The sequence below is a fragment of the Vicugna pacos genome, chromosome 27 (genome assembly GCF_048564905.1).
Source record: "Vicugna pacos chromosome 27, VicPac4, whole genome shotgun sequence".
In the NCBI taxonomy this organism is placed as follows: Eukaryota; Metazoa; Chordata; class Mammalia; order Artiodactyla; family Camelidae; genus Vicugna; species Vicugna pacos.
The window spans coordinates 3,682,778-3,700,980 of NC_133013.1; the positions used below are offsets into that span (position 1 = coordinate 3,682,778).

The 18,203-nt window shown below is 35.7% G+C and overlaps 1 protein-coding gene across 6 annotated transcripts in view; it reads left to right on the forward strand.

The window, feature by feature from the left end:
• UBE3A (ubiquitin protein ligase E3A) overlaps positions 1 to 18,203 on the forward strand; it is a 78,934-nt gene that overhangs the window by 33,349 nt on the left and 27,382 nt on the right. For 5 of the 6 annotated variants that reach the window (XR_012064699.1, XM_072950645.1, XM_072950647.1 and 2 more), the window contains one exon: positions 17,551 to 17,855. Coding sequence is in view for 5 of the 6 variants with exons in the window: in XM_072950645.1 (XP_072806746.1) it covers positions 17,551 to 17,855 (305 nt within the window). In the remaining variant the exon portion in view is untranslated. Of the gene's footprint in view, positions 1 to 7,713; positions 7,792 to 17,550; positions 17,856 to 18,203 lie in introns of those variants that run through there. The other variant, XM_072950649.1, reaches the window with a different exon arrangement.

Consider the following 18,203-nt stretch of genomic DNA (forward strand, 5'->3'; position numbering starts at 1 on the left):
TGGCTTATTTCACTTACTTTGCTACTTATTTCATTCAGTAGCATGATGTCAGGGTTCATCCACATTGTAGCATGTGTCAGAATTTTCTTCCTTTTTAGGGCTGAATAATCTGTATGTTTTTTTTTTTATCCATTCATCTGTTGATGGACTCTTGGGTTGCTTCACTGTTTTAGCTATTGTGAGTAATGCTGCAGTGTACAAATACCTTTGAGAGTTTGCTTTCATTTCTTTGGGTATATACCCAGAAGTAGGATTGCTGGATCATATGCTAATTCTGTTTAATTTTTTGAGGAACCTCCATATTATTTTCTGCAGTGGCTATGCCATTTAACATTCTAACCAACAGTGCACAACGGTTACAATTTCTCCACATTTTCGTCAACACTTGGAATTATCTTTTTTTTTGTAGTAGCCATCCTAATGGGAATGAAGTGATATTTCATTGTAGTTTTGTGACCATGTAACTTTTTAAGAAACATTTTTTAATGTTTTTGTGGAACACAGAATTTGGTTAGGGGATTTGAAAAGACTGAAAACTTGGAAAGTTATTGGAGTCAATGGATGAAGAAGTGGACCAAATATTATTGAGAGTTTTATGCTACTTGAGTAGCTAGCTCAAGTTAGAGACCTTATCATACTTGCAGTTTAATGACTTTTTAATAGTTGAAGATGCATGTTGTTTCAGGGCTGGATATTAGAGCAGATGGGAAGTGGCGTGTCCATAGAGTGTCAACATTGGTGTAGTTGAATTTATGTGTCATTGGTGATGGTCACTGTTGGAAGGTTGTGATGCCAGATGAAGGTGTTGTGTTGGTTACAAAAAGCCTGATGGGTCAAATAGATAGTTCAGTGAAACTCTTAAAAGGATAGATGATAATGATCAGAGGTGGATTGGGTGTCTGATATGCCTAAGATAGTGATTGGCTGAAATAGAGAGGAGATAAGGGACTCCTAAGCGAAGAAAGTCGATTATTTTGAGGCTAGAGTGTTGGGATAGATCGTGCACACGACCATTAAAGTCACCATGCCAACAATATAACTGGGGCATAATAGGACCTTTATTATATGGGTCTAACTTGCCAGTACAGAGAGGAAAGGTAGAAGATAGATAATATGAGTTTTAAAGTATAAGTTGTGTTTCTGTTGTGTTGTGTTTTGTTTTGTTTGGGAGGATGGGCATTGTTTATTTTTAATATAAGGAATTAGAAGGGTAATGGTTTGAGTGGTCTGTGAAACCTTCGCATAAAAGGGTTGCAAGATAAGAAATGCTTTAGAGGGTAGGTCAGCTTTAGAGAAGGCTGAGAGGTTGAGGAACCATTATATAAAGCAGTTGAAGACAGGGGACAGCCTGTATCATAAATGTGTTTGTAGAAATCTCGGTGGAATAGGTTAGATGGGTGAATCCAGAGTAAAGAATGGAAAAGGATAGATGAGGCTTACCTTCTGTAGTAAAAACCAGGGATGGCAAGAGTGTGAGGCACAACAGGACATTTGTCACAAGATTCCAGGTGAGACTCTGGTGTTACGTCGTGGGTTGAATTTGGCAAGCTGTCATATGTTTAACTTGCCCATGTTAAGGTAGAAGGAAACAGAAAATTAGATCCACCATGTTGTCTTGGCAGAGGTGTCTGAAGTGTTATTCATAGTAGTGAGAATATAGTTCTGAATCTTCATGTCTGCCACAATTTCGCAAATTCCTATACCTATGGAAATCGTGACCAGGCTGTGCTTTTAGTAAGGTTTGTTCTACCTTAATCTTGTGGGTCTTGATTTATAAAATAGGTAATGAAGGATTCTTGTTTTTAACCTAAGAATTAACTAGGGTATTTGATTAATGGCAACATCTTTTATTAAAACATAATTTTTTTCAGCACTTTGAGATACATTTACATTTGACATCCTTTAACTAGGGAACACCTTGAGTACATTTTAAATAGTAATTTATATAAAATTAAAGAATATACCTGTTTGATTTTTGAAGTTTTTAGTGTTACTTATTATGTAGAGTGCAGAAAAACACAAAGTTTTTAACAGCTGCGTGGTAATTTACAGATTAGCCTAGAAATAGAACTAACGCAATAGCCCAGATCTTTGTATTCAATTACATATATTACCTGTATTGGACTTTGTTTAAATTTACATCTACCATTTAGTAGTCTTTTTGCACATATTAATTTAGACTCTTTAATTTTCTTAGTGATTTCAAAGCCGTTTCTAGTAACTTCAGATTTCTTAGCTTTGATGGTTACTCCCCAACCTTATCTCTAACATTTAGACTACGTTTTCAGGTGTATAACTAACATAAAGGAATCAAGGATAAATGTATCAAGTGATTTATGATTCAGTATTTAGCAAGCCTGTTTTTTCTGAATGTTGGAATGACCCAGGATGCAGTCTTCAGGCAACCATTGCCTGTTCTTTCTCGGTGAGAGCTTTACCACATACACTCTGACCACTTGTGCAGTTTCATCTCCAACTCCGGCATGAGTCTGAATTGTACACTCAGGTACCCAGTGTGTCTGAGTCTCAGATGTAAATCCAAAATAAAATGGAGCTCTTGTTTTTTGTCCTCTCAGCTCTACTTCTCTTGTAGTCTTTTTTTGCCATCTTAATCAGTAGCAACTCTTTTTTTATCTTGTCGTTTATCCAAAACTTTGGAAGCACCCTTGATTTCTCTTTGTCTCAGTAATGTTAGCAGCTAATCCTATTGACTCTACCTTTAAAATACTGATAATTCAACAACTTAAAAAAAACAACACCATTTCCACCTCTACTACTCCTTTCTCAATTGCTGATTAAAGCTATCATCTTTTGCCAAAAGAATGAAATTTTTCCCCAGTAGTCTTGCTGCTTCCATCCTTACCCCCTTACAATGTGTTTTCTATGTAACAGCCAGAGTGATCTTTTTAAGATGGAAGTTAAGCTGGGTTATGTATGCTCAAAACCTTTCAAAGGCTTCCCATCTCTTTCAAAGTAAAATCAAAAGGTCTACAAGGCCCTTTATGAGCTTCCTTTTACTTCTGTGACCTTTCCATTTTGTCTTGCCCATCTTTGTCTACGTTGGCTTTATGCTCTTGCCCTTACATTTGGTGTTCTTAAGACTTGTGCCTATTTTCGGTGACCCTCCTCTGTGATATCCACATGGCTTCTTTTCTCAATTGCTTCAGAGCTCTTAAATGATGCCTTACCAGGGAGGCCTTCCTTGACCAACTTTCATCAAAGAGTGGATGTGTTCTGTCTTCCCCATTCCCCTTACTGTACTTCATGGGATTTAATACCATTTTACTGGTTTCATATTGATTTCTTTGTTTTCTGGCTTATTTAATACTAGCATGGAAGCCTCATGAGAGTGCCTGCCATACAAAAGGTAGTCAGTAAATACCTATTGTATGAAAGAATGAAATTACTACATTTATGTAAAATGTTTATTTTTACTTTTCAGTTCCCTTGCAGAAATGTAGGAGAATTTTCAGGGATCATATCGGATCTGATACACTTAACAGTTTATTTATATATGAACTATATATACATATATATATATATATACATATATACATATATATATATATACATATATACACACACACACACACACACACATATATATATATATATATATATATACACACACAACTTGTGTAATGATACCTGACATCTTCTTGAGCACCTACTGTATGACAAGCCATTGTGTTTAGTACTGCACATGCATTGTATCATTTGATAGGAGAGGTAAGCCTTTTATTAGCATAGACTGGCAGTATAGCTTATGTCCTCTGAAAGAGATTGTAGAGAATTGGTATAATTTCATCCTTACATTTTTGGTGAAATTCACCAGTGAACGCATCTGGTGGTGGTGCTTTCTGTTTTGGAAGGTTATTTTTTAGAATTTTTAAAATTGATTTAATATCTTTAATAGATACAGGGCCATTCAGGTTGTCTATTTCTTCTTGTGAATTTTGGCAAATTGTCTTTCAAGGAATTGGTCCATACATTTAGGTGATCAAATTTGTGAGCATAGATTTGTTTATAGTAATTTCTTTATTATTCCTTTAATGCCCATGTGATCTGTAACAATGTGCCCTCTTTCATTTCTGATGTTAGTAATTTGTGTTCCCTCTCATTTCCTTAATCAGCCTGGCTAGAGGATTACCGATTTTATTATTGATCTGTTCGGAGAACCAGCTTTTGACTTGTTGATTTTTCTCTGTTGATTTCCTTTTTTTCAGTTCTATTGATTTCTGCTCTTTTATTATTTCTTCTGCTTACTCTGGATGTAATTTGCTTTTTTTCTAGGTGGGGGCTTAGATGATTGATTTTAGATCTTTTCTAATGAATGCATTCAGTGTTACAAGTTGCTTTCTCACTGCATCCCACAAATTTTGATAAGTTGTGTTTATTAGTTCAAAATATTTTTTAGTTCCTTTTGCGATTTTTTTCTTTGACTTATTATTTAGAAATAATGTTTTTTAATCTCCACATGTTTTGAGATTTCCAGGTGTATTTCTGTTACTGTTTAATTCCATTGTGTCTGAGAGTAGACATTCTTTTAAGTTTGTTAAGGTGTGTTCTATGGCCCAAAATGTGGGTCTGTCTTGGTGAATGTTCCATGTGAGCTTGGGAAAAATGTGTAATCTGCTGTTGTTGGATGAGGTAGTCCAGAGATGTCAGTTATACCCAGTTGAGTGATGGTGCTATTGATTCTAACTGTGTCCTTAATGATTTTCTGCCTGCTAGATCTGCCCATTCCTGATAGAGGGGTTTTGAAGCCTCCAGCTGTAACAGTGGATTCATCTATTTTTCCTTGCAGTTCTATCACTGTTTGCCTCATGTAATTTGATGCTCTGTTGTTAGTGGCATGCATATTAAGGATGGTGGTATCTTGGTACCATTTATCATTTTGTAATGCCCTTTTTTAACCCTGATAACTGACTTTGCTTTGAAGTTTGCTAGCTGAAATTAATATAGCTACTCTTGCTTTCTTTTGATTATTGTTAGCATGGTACATATTTTTTTCTATATTTATTTATTTTTAACATTTTTTATTGAGTTATAATCATTTTACAATGTTGTGTCAAATTTCCAGTGTAGAGCAGTTTTTCAGTTATACATGAACATATATATATTCGTTGTCACATTTTTTTCTCTGTGAGCTACCATAAGATCTTGTATATATTTCCCTGTGCTATACAGTACAATCTTGTTTATCTATTCTACATTTTGAAATCCCAGTCTTTCCTTTCCCACCCCTCACCCCCTTGGCAACCACAAGTTTGTATTCTGTGTCTATGAGTCTGTTTCTGTTTTGTATTTATGGTTTTTTTTTCTACTTATATTTGGAGTGTAGACAACATATAGTTGGATCTAGTTTTTTGATCCACTCTGACAATCTCTGTCTTTTAATAGGTGCGTTGAGACCATTGATGTTTGAATTGATTATTGATATAGTTGGGCTAATATTTAACATGTTTGCTACTGTTTTCTATGTGTTGCTTTTGTTTTTTGTTCCTATTTAGTTCTTCTATTCTTTTTCTGCCTTTTGTGGTTTTACTTGAGTATATTATATGATGCCATTTTTTTCTCCTTTGTTAGCATATCAGTTATCCTACATTTTAACTTTTTTCAGTGGATATAGAATTTGCAGTTTGCATTTATATTTAATCCTAGTCCGCTTTCAAATAAATCTGTATCACGTCAGAGGGACTATGTCAAGTCACAGGGAGTGTGAGTAGTTTATAACGAGATTACCCTAATATCTCCCTCCTACCTCTGCAGTCATTCATTTTACTTATACATAAGCATGTGTACACATACATGTAAGTATTCGTAACCAAATACATAGTTGCTGTTATTTTGAACAAACTTATATGCTATTTCAATTAAGAACAATAAACATTTTTATTTTACTTCTCACTTATTCCTTTTTAGTGCTCTTCCTTTCTTTATGTAAATTTGAGTTTCTGATCTTTGTCATTTCCCTTCTCTAAAAAACCTTTAACATTTCTTACAAGGCAGGCCTACTGACAAGTTTTATTTGCTTGAAAGAGTCTTTATTTCTCCTTCACTCTTGAATAATTTCACAGGATACAGAATTCTAGGTTGCTGGGTTTTCTTTCTTTTCTTTTTTTCCTCAGTACTCTTAAGTATTTCATTTTACTCCTTGTGGTTTCTGAGACGTTAGATACATTTCTTATTTTTGATCTTCTGTAAACAAGTTGTTTTCCTCCCGAGTTTTTTTTTTTTTTTTAGAATTTTTTCTTTTATCTGTAATTATCCATAGTTTGAAAATGATATGCCTAAGTATAGGGTTTGAGGGAGCATTTATCCTGCTTGGTGTTTTCTGAGCTTCCTGAATCTGTGGTTTAAGTCTGATATTAATTTGGGGACATTTTCAGTCATTGTTTCAAATATTTCTGGTGATCCTTTCTTTTTCTAGTATTTCCATTATGTGTGTTACACTTTTTATAGTTGTCCCTCAGTCCTTGGATAGCCAGTTCTATGTTTGTTAGTCTTTGTTCTCTTTGCTTTTCAGTTTTTGATGTTTCTGTTGATAACATCTTCAGATTCAGGGATTCTTTCCTCAGTTGTTTCCAGTTCACTGTTAAGCCCATCAGAGACATTTTTTTCTTTCTATTATAGTCTTTTTTGATATCTCTCTCTCTCTCTCTCTTTTTTTTTTTTTGGTTCTTTCTTAGGATACCCATCTCTCTGCTCACATTTTAATCTGTTCTTACATGCTATCTGCTTTATCCATTAAAACTCTTAGTATATTAATCAATGTGGTTTACATTGCTGGTTTGATAATTACAATATCCCTGGCATGTCTAGTTCTTAGGCTTGCTCTGTCTTTGATAATAGTGCTTTTTGCCTTTTAGAATGCTTCATAATTTTTTCTTAATTAGCTGGACATAATAGCTGGAATTGATGTAAATAGGCCTTCAGTGATGTGATGGTGAGATGTAAGGGGAAAGAAAGCGTTGGATAATATCCCAGTAGGTTAGGCTCTGATAAACTAGTTTCGCCCAAGGACGTCCTTGTCAAGAGGAGCAAAGGGCTCTAGTGTGCCTCAGTGTGGTTCCCTTTTCCCCTCGCTGCTGTGAAAACAGGAGGGGATTTTTCCCAGGACTTGCTGTGAGAACCTGGTCAGCTTTCTTGGGTAAGTCTCACAAAAATTGTGGGGGCTCCCCTAAGACTGGGTGCCCCTAGAGTTTTTAACTCTATAATCTTCCCTATGCTGAGCGTCTAAGAATTTGTCAGTACAGTGTGGGTTTTTCCATCCTGTCACAGTTTCCTGCTTGTGAAACTGCTTCAGTAAGCAGCGACCTTAGAGGCAACAGTTTGCTTATGTTCCTCCCTTAGGGATCCAGGAGGAGTTGTTAATTTTTTAGTCTCTTCAGCCTTTTACTTGTTACTGGATTGGAGTAGTGACTTCCCAGCTCCTTATGTGTGGAACCAGAAATTAGAAGTTGAGATATAGTTTGGATACTATTTTCTGTATGGAGTGGGAGAAAATATTTCTATATGACTTAAAACTTAAATATATTTACATGTGTTTAAAAGCATTTAAGGATTAAATAACATCTCAAAATACATTCTGAAGTAACAGATACAAATATCTTCAGTCAAATAAAGATAGCTCTTCTCTTTTCAAGATCCTCTCCTGCAGGTTCTGATACCATGTTCTTGTTCTCCAGATTGAGCCTTTGCATATTCTTTTGTATGCTTCTGATATAGCTAAGAAACTGAGAGGTATCCTGACATCTGTTTCCTTTCATGGTTAAGTACTAGAAAAAGGTAAGATTAATTGACACTCTTATCTAAATAATACTGGGAGAGAAATTGAAGAATCTTCATTGAGGCTCTGAAATTTGCTAGGTTCTAAGAACATAACTGTAAATAAGTTATTAAATCATGTTACTCAGGGAGCTTACTGTGCAGTTAATAGGCTGTAATAAAAAGGTGTACTGAGAGCAGGTACAGGATACTGTGGGAGCAGCCATCATGATCTTAGAAATGATACCTAAGCTAAATCTTTGAGGATGATTGGGTATAAGTTACAGAGATCACAGCGTTCTAGGCAGGAGGAGAAACTTCTCAGACCTAGAGCCAAGGAAGACAGCAGAACAAACCCTCTGAACCGTAGGAAGCTCAGTATTACTGGGATACAGAATTGGGAAATAGATGTGCTGAAAAATGTATCTGGAAACAAAAAGCCAGAACCATATAGTGAAAGGCCTTGACACTGCTGAAAAGCCCTTGGTTTTCTTCTGATAGACATAGGAACTAATGAAAGGTGTTAGGCATAGAAGTGACATGATCCTGTCCACTTTTCTATCACAAAGCATCGTATAAACCTATATTCTATTTAAGTAGAATAAGAAAAAAATACACATTTTGAGAAAAATCTGTATTCTGCTGTTGTGTGGGGTGTTGTTTATTTGTCTTTTAGGTCCGTTTGGCCTAGTATGGTGTTCAAGTCCTCTGTTTCCTAAGTGATTTTTCTGTCTGATTGAGATACACATTACTGAAAGTGAGGTACTGAAATGTCCTCCTGTAATTACGTTACTATTTCTCCCTTTGGTTCTGTCAGTGTTTGCTTAACATATTTTGGTGCTGTGCTGTTACCTGCATGTATATTTATAATTGTAATATCTTTTTGGTGAATTGATGCTTTTGTTATTATATAATGTGTGCTTTTTTCTTACGACAGTTTTTGACTTAAAGGCTATTTTTTCTGATACACACTTGGCTATGCCTGTTCTTGTTTGGTTATCATTTGCACAGGATATCTTTTTCCATTCTTTCACTTTCAGCTTGTTTTATGTCCTTATATCTAAAGTAATTCTCATAGACAGCGTATAGTTGAGACTTTTTTTTTTAATCCATTGAGCCACTCTATGCCTTTTGATTGGGGGCTTTTAATCCATTTATATTTAAAGTAAGTACTGATAGGAAAGGGCTTAATATGCTTTGTCTCCCCCCCCCCCCCCCCCGTTATGTCTTCCACTGTGTTTTGTTGATTTTTTTTTGGTCGTGGTATGTTGATTCTTTTGTGCATCTTTCTATAGGTATTTTTTTGTGGTTACCATAGAAATTACATAAAGTCTTATAGTTGTAATGATGTATTTTTAACTGATAACAATTTCAGTTACAGAGATTTTACTTCCTTACATCTCTCCCCTCCTTTATGTTATTGATGAGACAAATCACACCTTTTTATATTTTGTATCCATCAACATGTAGATGAGTTTTTAAAAAATGTTTTTATCTTTTAATCCCTGTGAATTAAAAGTGACTTACTCGCCACCATTACAGTATTACAGGATTCTGTACTTGTCTGTAAGTTTATCTTTACCAGGGAGCTGTACATGTTTGTATGCTTTTGTGGTGGTGTCTGTCATCTTTCGTCTGAAGTTATAGGACTCCTTTTTGCATTTCTTCTAAGGAAGTTTCAGTGATGGTGAACTATCTCAGCTTTTGTTTATGCTAAGTCTTTATTTGTCCTTCATTTTTAAAGTCAGTTTTGCCAGATAATAGTGTTTTCAGTTGGCAGTAATTTTTTTTTCCAGCACTGTGAATATGTCACCTCACTCCTTTCTGGCCTATAAGGTTTCTGGTGAGAAATCTGCTCTTAGTTTAACGGTAGTTTCCTCAGACGTGGCCAGTTGTTTCCCTTTTGGTTGCTTTCAGGAATCTCTTCTGTCTTTGACTTCGGACAGTTTGATTATAATGCATCTTAGTGTGGGCCTCTTTGGGTTCATCCTAGGTGGAGTCCTTTGAGCCTCTTAAAATTAGATGTTCAGTTTCTTCCTCAGATCTGGGAAGTAAGTGTGGCCATTAGGTTTTCAAATAAGCTGCATATGCCTCATTCTCTCTTCTGCTTGTATTCCCCTAACGCATACCCTGGTCAGCTTGATGATGTCCCATAAATCTTCTTAGGCTCTCTTCACTTTTCCTTTTTTTTTTTTCTTTTTTTCCTCTGACTCAGGAATTTCTAATGACTCCCCTTTTGAGTTCATTCGTTCTTTTTTTCTGCTTGATCAAGACTCCTATTGACCCCCTCTTGTAAATTTTTCAGTTCACTTATTATATTCTTCAACTCCAGAGTTCTTGCTTCTTTTTTTAATATTTCTCTTTGTGGGTATTCTCATCCTGTTCATGCACCATGATTTCATCTAGTTTTCTCTGTGTTTTCTTGTAGTAAGGCGAGTCTCCTTAAGGCAATTAAGTTGAATCTTTTGTCAGGTAATTCATAGGTCTCAGTTTCCCTAAGGTCATTTTCTAGAACTTCATTTTGTTCTTTGACTGGGTCGTGATTCTTGTTTTTCATGTGCTTTGTTTTGTTGCTGTGGATTTTCCATTTGTAAAACAGCTACTCTCCCAGTCTTTAGGGACTAGCTTCATAGAGGGGAAGATCACCATCATTTAACCTAGCTAGAGATTTCTGGTCCCTCTAAAACCTTTTAAGGGGTTTATCTTGTCTGGACACTTGTGCTTTTAATTTCCCAGTTGAAGAGATTTATTGGTTTCTTTTTCAAGAGTTTATAGTCTTTTGCCCTCTCTTTTGTCTTTTTGTGGCACTTAATGTTCTCTGGGGCTACAGCAAACCAGGGAACTGTTTTTTGTTTTCTGGAACCCTTGGGCATCCAGTGTATGCTGGTTCCTTCAGTTCTCTTGAGTTAGGCAAGACAGAAACTAGTACCTTGGGCAACTCCCTCAAAAAACTGAAATGTTGGACATTATTCTCTCTTGTTTCCAAGGGTGAAGCTGCAAATTGGGCTTCTCATCACTATTGTGGACTGTGCCAACTTGGGGAGAGGCTGAAGCAATTGACAGGAGACAGTTTTCTTACGCGTGCCTTGCTGGTTTGGGCTTTCAGCTTACCTGGGGTACTGAAGCTTTCTAACTGGTCTTGATGCCCTCATAAAGACTTTTGGGACCACGTGTACGTCAGTGTTTCTGTGGGGGAGTGAGTTCTGGTGCTTCTTGTTCCTCCGTCTTGCTGAAGTTACTTCTGGTTAGTGGGTTAGCTTATTAATCTTTGTTCAGATAAATTTAGTGATTCGACAATCCATATGCTAGAAGGAATATACCTACAGGCTTACTATATCACCTATAAAAAGCTAATTTTGATGTGTATTAAATAATCTTTAAGATAAATTCAAAGATCAGTTTTAAGGATTTTCTTACCCAAACACAGAAAGAACTCAACGTGTTTCTCAACAATATATATTAAAACTATTAAGTTTTGTAGCAACCCCAGAGTTTTCTCAGCTTCCTAAACCCTGTAAAAAAGATGATTTTATAAGAGTGATCCAAATATCTAGAATGCAAAATCTGGCCAGCCAACTGTCTCTTTATCACAGAATTTACAGTCTGTTGCGTGGTTCATGGTAGACACTCAAGTGTGTAATTAGTCAAGGAATACATTTTGTCTTGATTATCTTTGAATCAGAATTAAAAATCAAAGACCATATTTCAAGATCATCACAGAGAATTGGTAGTTGCTCTACATTAATGCTAACGTGTACTTTGTATTCCTTTCCCTTTCAGTTCTTGATTGGAGGGAGGTGGGTGTTTATGTTTTGTTTTTTGTTTATTATACTTCACTCTAAAATGTGACATTTCTAAAAAACAAAAAGTTTTTTAAAGGTGAATAATTTTATGTAAATGTTTAGATGTGCAATTTTTGTGTACACTATGTAACAAACTCCCTGGGCATTGAGATTATAAAGGTCAGTAAAAGAATACTTGGGTTATTGTTACAGTAAACATATTTCTAACAGTAAAATATATCAATTTAAATAAAGTTTTCACAAACACTTTCCTGTTTTATAGTTATTGTCTGGTTGATTGGATCATGGTAATAATGAGTTCACAATTGAAATAATCTAATAATTCACTCAGTTCCATTGTAACAGACCTAACCTTAAATCTGAACATAGCTGTGTCATAGGGTTTGTTTTTTTTTTTTTTTTTTTTTTTGAGATCTATTTCTGTAAGGCCTAATACTATGTAGGATATACCATTGATCATTCTTACAAGTTTTTTTACATTAAATAAAACTTTGGGGGAGGGGGAGTGGAGTGTTTACGAAGGCCAACATCCTAGAAGAAACAAAGTCTTTCCGCTTACCTTCAGGACGAGTAGGCAGGGATTATAAGCTTCACAGACTGATCATACAAGTCTTGGGCCCTTTATGTTTTATCTGTGGCTCCTTGATTCCTCACATCTTCATTTTCAGTTAAAGTCCTTCTACTTAGCATTCACATGTTCTTTTGATCTTTGCCTTTTTATCTCCTTTTATTATTCGGTACTTCATCTACTGGTTTTATGTTGCATGTCACAGTTACTTTTTCTTCTGTGTTCTATTGTTTTTAATTCTAATTCCAGTCATTCCAGTCTTATTTGCTCATTGTTCACTGATGTGTCTTCACTTTCTGACAGTTGCTCTTTTTATTTCTTCGTCTTACTTGTGTTCATTGTTGATTTCCCAACTGTCTGTTAAGTTCAGTTTAAGATCTGTTTCAAGTTCTATCTCTTACATTGTTGGCAGCCATTTCAGTGGTTCTAACTCCAGTGGTTTGCCATTGGTTTAGGAACATTAAACAAACTTTCCTAATATTTGTTTCCTTGATGAACAAATTAAGCTGCTGTTTATAGTATGGTCAGCATATAACTCTTGTTTTTATCATTATAGGGTTTTGTTTGTTTGTATTTTAATTAAGTACTAGACTTCCAAAAACAGATTTAAAGTCAACAGATGTGGTAATAGTGCCATTGATGATACTGAATTGATTTTCCTTTTTCTGCCACTGGTGGCTGAAACCATTTCCTCTGTCATCTGATCTACTCTCTAGGAAGTTACATTGTGGAAACAGTGTTTTCCCCACAGTGTTTTATTTTGAAAACTTCCAAACATGTAGGAAAGCTGGAAGACTTCGACAGTTGATGCTGTGGGCCTGTCATCTAGACTTTGCCTTTTGTATTTACACTGCTTGATCACATAGCCCTCCTCTTCATCAGTCCGGCTTTTTGCCTGTACGTTTCCAAGTTGACTGCTGATGTCAGTACACTTTCCCCTGAGGTGAAGCCATTTTTTAAAAGACTTCTGCCAGTTTCTAGAGTAACCCTGGCCCTCCATATTTGATTTATCCCATAGAACATTTATTTGTAGGGCTGTCTCAGCAATTCAGTCATGGAAATAAAAGAAATCAGTGGAAAGTATTGTCTATTTTAAATGTGTAAGTAATCTGAAGGGCATTGAGTTTTCTCTCACTAGAAGGTCTCGCTTGACATGCCCTTGATAAGAGAAAGATCCTCCTTTTAAAAAAATAATACATTATAAAGTATTTGGTTTGTTTTTTGAATAGAAGAAAAGTCAGTGAGGTGTGAGGAAATTATAGAAAGTAAGCCACAGCCCCTCTTCTGATAGTTTTGAATGGCAGGTAAGGTGTCACTAAAGGGACCCAGTAGGGAAAAGGCCTCCCTTCATTTCTTTCCATTTTTCTATCTCATTTTCTTTTCTTCTTCTCTCCTCCTCATCCCTTCTTTACCTTTCTTTTTTCCTCTTTCTTTTTAAAAAAATTCGTACTTGGGGAAAGTTATACATTTTACTGCACTGATTTGCTGAGGGAAAAGAAAGAGTGAGAAGGCCATGTGATTGGATGAAAGTGTCACTGGAGGGCAGAAAGCACAGTCTAAATTAAGAGTTGGGAAGTTTTTTCTGTGAAGGCCAGGTGGTATTTATTTTAGGCTCTGCAGGCTGTACCGTCTGTTAAACCACTCAACTCTGCTGTTGTAGTGTGGAAACAGTAGACAGTATGTAAGTGAATGGACTTGGCTATGTTCTAATAAGACTTTGTGGACACTGAAATTTAAGTCTCGCGAAATTTTTATGTGTCACAAATACTGTTCTTTTACAGACTCTTTCAACTATTTAAAATTGCAAAAATCATTCTTTGCTTGCAAGCTATAAAGAACAGCTTCCTTGCTAGATTTGATCCATGAGCTATGATTTGGCAGCTTTTAGTGTATAGGTATTAATTTTGTACCAGTCATTTACTAGAATGTCATTATTAGTGTACACATTCCCAACTTAGAGGCTTTTTTATATGCTCTAAATTAGATGGAGATACAGAATTGTACGCAGGTAATCCAAGGTGTCATTGGAAAGAAGAAAACTGCTGGTCGTGGGTGATTGCACTGGTAACATGGAGGTTCTGGCAATGGCTTCCTTTCAGTCCGGTTTCAGCAGTCTAGCTACTACATCTAAGTCTTGGTGCAGAGAAGCAGATCAAATAGAGGGCCTACTCTTATGTTAAATGTACCCTCAATGGTATTAAAAGCCCAAGTTTTGGAGTCAAACTTGGGTTCAACTCTCTAACTAGATGTGTGGTTTGTTACGTGACTGCTCTGAGCATCAGCAGAGTGAGGATTAATGCTGCTAATTCATAGACTTGTGAGGATGGTAGTAACAGTTGTAACAGTAATGATACTGGCTAACACATAGTGCTTACTGTGTGTCATCCTATGTCCTAAGCACTGTGTGTGTGTGTATACATAAAAACTCATTTAACTCTCTCGCAGCCATAATCATTCTTACATACACCATCATTTTTAAGATGAGGAAACAGACCCAGGGAGATTTAAGTAAACTCATCCAAGGTCACATAGTTACTATGTGGCAGAACCAGCATGTGAACTTGGGCAGTCTGGCCTCAGAGTGTGAGCTTTTAACTTGTAATCGTTAGAAGGGTTTACCACCTTCCAAAGTGAGAATGTCTGTAAAGTGCCTAGCACATAGGTCCTCAACAAATTATAGATGTATTAACTTTGCAGAGTATAGTGCTACCTGTTCCTCAATACACATTATTTATGGGACTTTTTCCATGAAGTTTTTTCGTACTACCCTTGTTAAGAATTTTGAAATGTATCACCTTCTGTAAGACAATGTCATGGAAACAACTTAGACTCTGAAACCAGAGGTCTTCTCTGGACTCCTACTCTTACCCTAGTTCCTTACTTTCCTTTGTGTGACCTTGGATACATGATTTGACTCTCAGTTCTGTCTCCTTTTTGGGCTGTGTGAAGATAATCCTCAGAGTCATGGGACTCAAAGGAGATGACCTGTGTCAAAGTGCCTAGATGTGTCCACTGTATTACCAGACATTCAGCAAATGCTAGTTCCTTCCTTGCTCACCTCCCTGTTGCAGACTTAGAACTGAACGGAGGCTTAAAGATGGGAAGCTGAGCCCTGGGGAATTGCTGGTTCAGATTGTACAGCTGCTTTGAGGCTTAAAGCTGGTCTTTCATTTCTTGGTCTTGTCCTGTTTTTCCTGTTCACACTTCTTTATGCATTACATGCCAGAAGCATTATGTATATGACTGCAATTTTTTGGTTTTGTTTATTTGGTGGTGTTTTTAAGACAAAACCTGACATTAAGAAAAACAGCTAGACTGTTTTAGTATTTCGGTTCTTAAAATTAATTTTTAAAAAACCATAAGGACAGTTTAGTAATCTTGAGGCTATTCAAATCACGTGTATGAAGTTTTAAAACCACTAACATTTTCCTCTTCCCTATTCCTTAATTTTAATATATAAGTAATGTATTATAGAAAAATAAATCAGAAGCAAAGTGATAGAATAATTTTAAAAACCCATTTAATCACATTATTCAGAGAAAATGACTACTAACACTTTGAAATAAAAACGGCTTCTAACTACACTTACTACATTGTAACTGACTTACAATTAAAAGATCAATTAATGATGTCTGCCACATTCAGAGCTTGATAATTTTTAGTTATTCCATTGTGTGAATGGTTATCAGTTCATTTAATCTCCTATTGTTGGGCATGTCAGTTTTTTCCAGATTTTATAGAAACAGAACATTTTTACAAAATTGTCATATTATCTCCCCAAAACGGCATCTTTGATTTGTATGGTTCATCCTCTGTTTCATTTTTAAGACTTTTGATACCTGTTCATAATTTTCCTCCATAAAGGAAATTCATACCTATTTACATTCTCACTAGGGAAAGTTACTGCATTTTGGAAGAGGAATAGCAACATATGGTATAAATCTTCTAGATTTTATATTTCTCTTTCTTTACATGTTGTCACTTTAGTACTTTGCACAGTGACATATCTGAAATAATATGTTTTAATTTTCAGGCATTGAATTGTTTATAAGATATATCAAGTCATGTTCATGCAATTTTTAAGTGCGTTTTGTGGGGTTTTCTTTTTTCTCTGTTTGCATGCAGTGAGTGGTAAATTTGCATGGAACATTTGAAAAACAGCACCACAGTGAATTGAATGTGTTTGAGTTATTACTCTTTATCACTTACTTTGATAGTTTAGAGACAAAGTCCTACTTTTGAGACAAAATTAGACTTATTGGTATGTCCCTTATTTGTCGTCTTGTTTAGTTTCTCATGATTAACAAGATGTATCTCACAGTTGACAAGATGTAAACTAATGCCATTTGCCATTTAGTCCTACATGTTTGTGAGGTACTTGTAGGAATATATGGAGAATTAAATTAGGTTAATTATTTTTTAAATAGTTCTGATTATTTGTAGTTTTTACTCCTGTATGTGTATTTGGAACCAAAAGGAATAGCTATGAATTATGTTTCTTTGGGTCCAGTAGACTACTTACAGTGATCTCATATCTTCAGTAGTAGAAGTACAGATACTAAGAGCTGAATAAACCATAGAGATAGATCATGTAGTCCAGCTTCTTGCTTCTTAAAATGATCCCTTCTTCAGTGTCCTTGCTGGCTAGCTCTGCTGGACCAGCCATAATGGAGCATTAATCCACATACTTTAAATTCACAAAGTAAGAATATAAAATTTAGCTCTAGAGGGAGTTTAGAGTATTCTGTGTTCCTGTGACTTGATATTAATGAGGAAGTTTAATGACGCTTTTGGGTTCAAGATTGTCTGTTCGGAGCCAGTTTCTTGTGGTATAACACAAACTTTGGATATTTTATTAATACGTTTCTTTTTAGATCTCCATATAGTAGATAGTTGGGGGATGAAGACTTTTTGTTCCCCATACAAGTTCTGTATTAACTGTAGATCAAGTATTTACAGACTGTTGAAACAAAATGGTAATTGTGTAAAGGAAAGCTGAATTGATATTTAAATAGACTTTCATTTTCTTAATGTTAATTTTTAAAGTGGTAAGATACTAATACTCAGCCATAAAACTTGGCATTTGTAGCTGTTGTGCTAAACAGTTTAAGCACATCAACAACCTCCCCCCTCCCCTTAAAACCAAAGGAAAGCGTGTTCTATTAAAACAAACTATTTTGACGGGCATCAGTATTCTTTATCATGGCATCTTAGGAAATAACAATCAAATATCTCCCTAGTTAAAAGTTCTGTGTAAATGGTGTATCTCCGTTTTCTACACCTCATATTAATATGCAAGTTTATTACTTCAGTGCTTGGCTAACTTTGGCTTTGCTGATGATCTGTTGAGCTTTGTACCTGAGAGCTGCACTAATCACTGTGCTTACTGTTTGATGATGTTTGGTACAGGAAGCGAGCAGCTGCAAAGCATCTAATAGAACGCTACTACCACCAGTTAACTGAGGGCTGTGGAAATGAGGCCTGCACGAATGAGTTTTGTGCTTCCTGTCCAACTTTTCTTCGTATGGATAACAATGCAGCAGCTATTAAAGCCCTCGAGCTTTATAAGATTAATGCAAAACTCTGTGATCCTCATCCCTCCAAGAAAGGAGCAAGCTCAGCTTACCTTGAAAACTCTAAAGGTGCCCCTAACAACTGTTCTGACATAAAAATGAACAAGAAGGAAGGACAAGGAGCAAGAGATGATTTTAAAGGTAAGATGTTCTATTTTTAATTGAGAATTTCTGATTGAAAAAAAATTGGAGCTTTAAAAAAAATGTGTGAGGTTTGTTTTTATTTGTTTGCTTATTTTGCCTTTTTGACCTTAGGACAAGATAGTATAGTGGAGATGATTTTTTATTATGGTAAAAGACAACTAATAATTGAGTTAATGATTTAACTATATTTTACTGTTTGAATGGTCCCTAATTAGAAGCAGGTTATAGGTGCTCCAGTGGCGCAATCGGTTAGCATGCAGTACTTATATAGAAGCAGGTTATATTCCCAAAAGTTCCTTTGTTAATGGATGGATTGGAACTCTTAAATATTTTCCACTAAGAAAA